Here is a 6,634-nt window from a genome sequence, read left to right as displayed (position 1 = left end):
AAGTATCATTCTAAAAAAAAATTTAAGATTTGACCTGAACTCACAAGTTTTGAAACTTACAGCCATGAAAATATAAGCTATACTTGGCACCTTCTTATACAATTTTGAGTTTCTGACTGGTGAGAACCAATTACTATATTATAGAGTTTAAAATAATCAACATCTGGTGAGTAATATTGGTCATATAATATTTTCAAGTTTTTTGATAGTTTTTAGAATATTATAGACTTCACATTATAATACATTTGAAAATTTGAAGTAATTTATAAAACAACTATGTAGGTATGGAAAAAAATTGTTTGACATAATTTAGCATAACATAATATACCTATTCTAAATTAAAAATAATTGTTTGGATCGATTATTTAAAAAAAAACTAGGTGTTTAATAAAAATAAAAATTGAATTTCATGTCTTCAACTCTTCAATAATTATAAATGTACTACAAATCCACGGTAATAGATATATTATAAAGTCTTTTATTATATTAATATTGTACATTTTACTAACGTTGATTTTAGTTCCCTTTTCTCAATTCCTGTAATTGTTTCAAGTCACGAATAATGAAAAAATATTTGTTTGGTAGGTCTCTAGAACAATTGTGCAAACGTACGGCACATGTGAATGAATCATGCACAACACTTTGAAAAATGCTAGTGAATACTTGCAAATTATTTTAATACATTTCTCACCTTCCTATCGGTAGGAAACCAACAACGTAATAATATATATACGTATCTTATCTAACCATGATTAAGCTAACGGTGAAAATGATTTTCACGTTCGTGTTGGCGTCGGCGTTGGCCATGTCCTCAGTGCTCTGCCGGTCGTCTGGCCCGCCATCGAGATATGTAACGTACGAAACAGAAGACAGTTCCATAGGAAAATCAGAGGAAACGGCGCAGATCATGGACGTCAACGATAGATCGTCCAACCTGAAATATGTAATGGCCATCCAGAGCACAAGTATTTGGGAGGAGATCAAGAAACGGTCGATGACGTTATACGGGCCACAGAAGTTGGACGGCACCATCTACGAAAATTCACCGGACGACCTGACCGACCAAGAACTGGCGCAGCTCAAGCAAGCTTGTCACGATGGACTCAAGTGCGTGGCCGTCGACCAGCTTATTGTGCTCGAACAGGTCAAAGAACCGCTTGTCGGTGGCAAAGTGTCGGTGCGCACGGCCATCACCAAGATCATCCAGGTGCTCACCCAGTTCACGACCGAATACCACGAGGACGTTTACCAGTACGAGACGGTCAGCGAGTCTGACGATGAGTCCAAAGTGTACGAGTTGGTGACCACCATAGTGGAAGACAACAAAGAACTTTGTCGTATCGACTTCACACCCCCGACAGAGGAAAACAACCCGAACGGTAAATCCGTCCCCGTAGCCGATAATAACAACGATACCATAAACTACAATACCGTTAATGACTACAACATCAACTACGGTACCATCAACAGTGCCTCCATCGAAATGGAACCTTCTGACACTATCTCTGTCGTCGAATCGCCGGATTCCGAAAATCAGAGTAACAACAGCCCAGATCAAAATCTGGTAATCGTTATCGCCCCACAACCTGAAACCGCCGATGGTGACGGTAGTTCTAAAAACCTGTCTCCAGATGATCATCTACCCACGGAACGTACCGCCACCACCAGTACCACCACCGATGGTCTGACGGGTGACGAATCCGTTACCAGAGCTCCCGAAAATGATGTTAGGCCCAAAGAAGTCAGACAAAACTACACAAGGGGCAGCGGAACCTCCGATCAGCACTATGAACCCGTCACGACCACTGACGACAACAACACGAATGCCAATCATCACGACTCTGGCCACTCGGACCATTTGGAAAACAACGACGTAAGCCTGAAAAACCGAGGCGGAAACGGTCAGACTGGTGAGACCGATAGCCAACAAAACATCGTGAGCGCGGGTTCGTCCAATCACGGGAACGTGAAAAGTGGTTACGTGGAGGACGGTACCCTCAACAACGGTAACATGGTACAGTACAACATCAACAGAGGTATCATCAACAAGGGCACTATCACCGATAGCAAAGCGGCCATCATAAGCGTGGGCACGCTCAACAACGGACCGGTCAACTACGGTACGTCCGACAATAACACCAACAACGGAAATCAGGTAGTGATGAACGTCAAAGACATTCAACAATTTCTGTCAAATATCGACAAGATGTACTCGACGATCATAGAACGCCTTGGCTGACTTAATCGTCAGTTATCTGAAGACTCAGTATCGTCGTATATAAATATATAATTTTTATTCATTATTAAAGCAGTATTTTTTATGATTTACCAATTAGATGAACACGAGTTACGTGGGTTGTTTGGTTGATTTTCACTTTTCCATTTATTGCATATTTTATTTATACCACGTCACTACAGTGTTTCGTGATATTGTAGATGGTTACCATCGTCACTATTTTATAATTTTTATCATTATTTTATTTTACCAAATGAAGTCCTTGGTATAAACAAAGAATAGATGAAAAATACATTTTAATATATTGTATTGTTATTTATTTACTTTATTATACATTCTGTAATTATAACATAGCTTAATAAGTATTAATATTATTTTATAGTGCTGTACTTATATCGATAAATGAATTAATAAACAAATAAAAAAATCGGTGACTAACATTATGTTTTCATTAAGATCAATAATTTTTTTGTTCAAGTTGTGAGTGTACATTTATTATTGTTATCATAAGTAGTTAATAATTGTTCGTTATACTGTTATAACATATGTTATCAACACTAAATTACAGAAAACACTAGAAAATTCCATGTCATAATATATTTTTCTTAACCGTAATTCAAATGGTCAATATCTAGTTTGTTAACAAGAATACAAGGTATTATGTAGTCTTCGCTTATCGAAATTTCAGAATACCTACATAATGTTGCTTAAAATAAAAGGTACCTACGACGTCTTAATGTCTAAACATCTATGAGGTATAATTATAATGTAGGTACTTAGATGACGTGATTTATACATTCTACTATGTAGGAAATATCAGAGATACCATTACAATAAATTATTTGGTTGTTATGATGTTTCTTATATTCAATGAAAAACGTAAAAAATTGAATAAAATATTTTTAAAAATCTAATGATATAATGTAGGTATTTTACAACTGAGTTATTATGAAGTATATTTGTGATTGTGTCTGTTGGGTTATATTATAGAATTTTCCGATATATTGTATGTATTATTATGGCATGTTTGATGATTGGTCGAGATATACACAGCTGATTACTATATAGTTGTATTCGTTGAGAGTTTTCGGTAAGCATTTTAAAAAGGTAAATGATTTGTACATATTAAAATGCTCATAACTCGCTTTAAAATTAAAATATATAAAAAAACTTATAACATTCACTAGATAATATTCTTACTTAGAAATTTGGTAATAGGTTAATTTACTCTAAGATGTTATGTAACTGAGTTAAATGAATTATTCAGAATGTAGGTACTATTTGCTATGTATGTGTTTGTAAGACAGAAACTTGCTATTCGATTTGTGGTGCGAGTGTACCTTCCACTGGTTACTGTCTTATCAATAAAGCTATAACGGAGAAAAATGTATTTGTTGAATCGTGTCTGGCGTATTTTCCAGTGTTTATAGTAGTATTTAGTTGAAAAATATATATTTTTTTAAAATTGATTCTTTTAACATGACAAATTTGATAATATTATACACTTGTCATTATTTTCAAAATAAATGATTTCATAAAATATCTATTAAACCTAGTGCATCATCTATATCAAATATTAATGAAAAAAAAAACCAAAGTATTCAATCACACACTAATGACGTGTTATTAATATTCAGGATTAAGTATATTTTGAACGTTATATCTACGGTTAAAAAAATTAATTACAACTCTATGGCTAAGTTAAAATATGACACTAGTGGTCAACAGCCAAGTATCTGTGTAATATCATCTCAGTACTTTTTCACTTATTTCTTATCATTCTTTTACATACATTAGCAGTGAATTTAGTTGTGCATACAACAAAGCATCAATGATCCCATTATGGCAGCTGAATATATTTTTCTAAATATTATTCTTAATGGCCATTCACAACAAAAAGTTACTAGAATTTTAATGATTCCTAGCTTCTTATAAGCAATAAAAATATTGTACATTAGTGTTTTAAAGAGGTACATAATTTAAGAATTGTATTTATCAGGCAAAAACATATTTACGAATGAGTGTAAGCTGTGTAGACAGCTTTAATTGCTTTAATGGTAAACATCTGTTGTGTATAATAGTAGGTAGGTAAATTGAATAATATTTGATAGATTTTTAGTGAATACGTTTTAATGCTTAAATAAAATTTATAATATTTTCAAAACGTATTTTATATGCCTAGTTAGGGGTTAAAAGTAATATTTTCTATAGATATAATCACAAGTTATAAAAGTATTTTCTAGAAACCTATATTTTAATATTAAAATATGGTATGGGTACAATGCATTATATTATTATTTAACATTATTATAAACGTTGTCTTCTTAAATTATCTGTGCACGTATAGGTACTTACTTTATCCACTGGCTTAAATTGTACTGGAAATGTGTTTATTAAAATATTAAATCATATCATATTATTACATCATAATGTAAATTGTAATACTATTTATACAACATAAAATGTCGTGTTTTGATGATAACTTTTTGTTTCAGATGGTTTTAAAATTGTACGCATATTGATATTTTATACGAGTATACGACTATACCACCAGTATATTACAATATTAAAACTCGTTATTAATTTGATACGCAATATGAGGTAGCTATTAAATATGAAATATTTGTTGTGGTTATAATAATATTATATGTTTTTATCAACTATTTGATGTAAGATAATAATATTCAATACATTTTATTATTTACCTGTAGGTAATTAATATATTTAAATAAAAATGTATTTCGAATGTAATAAATATTTTTAGATTTGATTAATAAATATAAATATCAAATTACAAAAATGAAAAATATCAATTTTATTAACATGATTTAATTGTATAATGTTATAACTAAAGCAACTAAATCAATATGGTATTTTTCACTTTTAATCATACCATGCAAAATTAAATTTGTATTAATTTATTTAAGAGATATTTTTAAGTTTACTAACTAAAAAAAAGTTTATAAATATGTTTTATATAAAACTATTTTTTAGTTTTTACTATCCTATAAGTTTATTAATTAATTGTAATTATATTAAAAAAGAAGAAAACTGTTTGAAGTACCTAGTTTTAATTAAATTTAATAATAATATAGTAGTTACTAGTTACTTATCAAATGCCGTGCTTCTGCGTTGTAATGTTTATCAGATGAAATAATATTATTTGTTGCTTTGTTGTTTACTACGCTTATTATAGTATACAATATTAAACATGTCTAATTAATAATTATATAATTACAAAGCTTCTCGTTTTCGGCTTTACTATTTAAATAAAAATCATAAATTATTTTAAAAGCTTAAACAAATTCTAATTTCTTTTCATTAATTGTTATTATTATTTAATAGCTATTTTTCCATAATAATTATTCTACCTTCATAGTTTACAATAGTTATTAAAAATGTAAATGATATAAGTTTAAGAAATATTTCACTAATCAGATTTTTAAGTCACGTCAAATTAAATATGTATTTTTTTTTTTTTGTAATGGTACCATTTACGTACACCACAAATTATATTATAATACACTGCAATGAACAAGTCCAGCTCCGACTTTCTATAAGCACAGGTAGTGTCGTATATAAGTTGTACTATTTGGGTGGTAAAAAGTCGAATTCTTGAATGTCATTCGACATTCTGTAGCACTAGAGATCTCTTGACATGTGAATAACGAGTTTTTTTTTTGTCCGGGTCATAAGGGTTCGTGCATTTTCCCAATGCTAATCATTCGTTTTCGTTTGTGTGGAGACCGTCGAGACCGTACTCTGGACGCGCTTGTGTCCGGGAATATTCCAATACGATCCCACGGGTGCTCGGAATTATTGAACAAATAAAAAGTTCTACTTTTTTTTATTTTTTACATACGAATCGACCTCCGGGAAAAGTGAAAATATTTTGATGGGACGATACAGAGTAAGAAACACCAGAAGATAAAACCTTGAATTCAGTGAAAAGAAAATAACCGATTTCATAAAAGTTATTTTTTTTTAACTCACGACTATATAATATATATATATAATGTGTGTGTGTGCGCGCGAAGGAAAAATCGATTCAGGTTTTCACTTATTTCCGATTGCTCTATGCATAAACTATACTGGGACGTACGCGTTTGTAATAGCTATACGAAAAATTACGCACACGTCATATGCAATATTATTATTTAGGTTATTATAGATAAACGTGTTCGCATAAAATATTCAAAGTCGGTAAATTTATTTCAAACACACATTTTGAATAATCTTTAAAAGTTTTGCCGGGTATTGCTTTGGAACGTTGGTATAGCAATTTACTTTTTGCAAAATAATTTGAAATATTGCCCATTGTTTGCATTATTAGTTTCATATTATTATGATTGCCACGAGTTTTAAACAAATATATAGCCTTAGGTATACATTATTACA

General features: G+C 30.9%; 1 protein-coding gene across 1 annotated transcript; it reads left to right on the top strand.

Moving 5' to 3' along the window:
* Positions 1-668: 668 nt before the first annotated feature.
* On the top strand, positions 669-2,666 carry LOC111036472 (GATA zinc finger domain-containing protein 14-like). The gene has a single exon (XM_022318500.1). It carries the CDS (start codon positions 749-751, stop codon positions 2,237-2,239), a length of 1,491 nt encoding a protein of 496 aa, XP_022174192.1. The 5' UTR covers positions 669-748; the 3' UTR covers positions 2,240-2,666.
* Positions 2,667-6,634: the final 3,968 nt, after the last annotated feature.

This window comes from Myzus persicae, unplaced genomic scaffold, assembly GCF_001856785.1.
Source record: "Myzus persicae strain clone G006 unplaced genomic scaffold, MPER_G0061.0, whole genome shotgun sequence".
Lineage (NCBI taxonomy): Eukaryota > Metazoa > Arthropoda > Insecta > Hemiptera > Aphididae > Myzus > Myzus persicae.
This window is presented reverse-complemented; position numbering and strand designations above follow the sequence as displayed.

What these genes read in the sequence shown, in the direction of transcription:
- LOC111036472 (XM_022318500.1), top strand. Translation starts at nt 749, where the DNA reads ATGATTAAGCTAACGGTGAAAATGATTTTCACGTTCGTGTTGGCGTCG.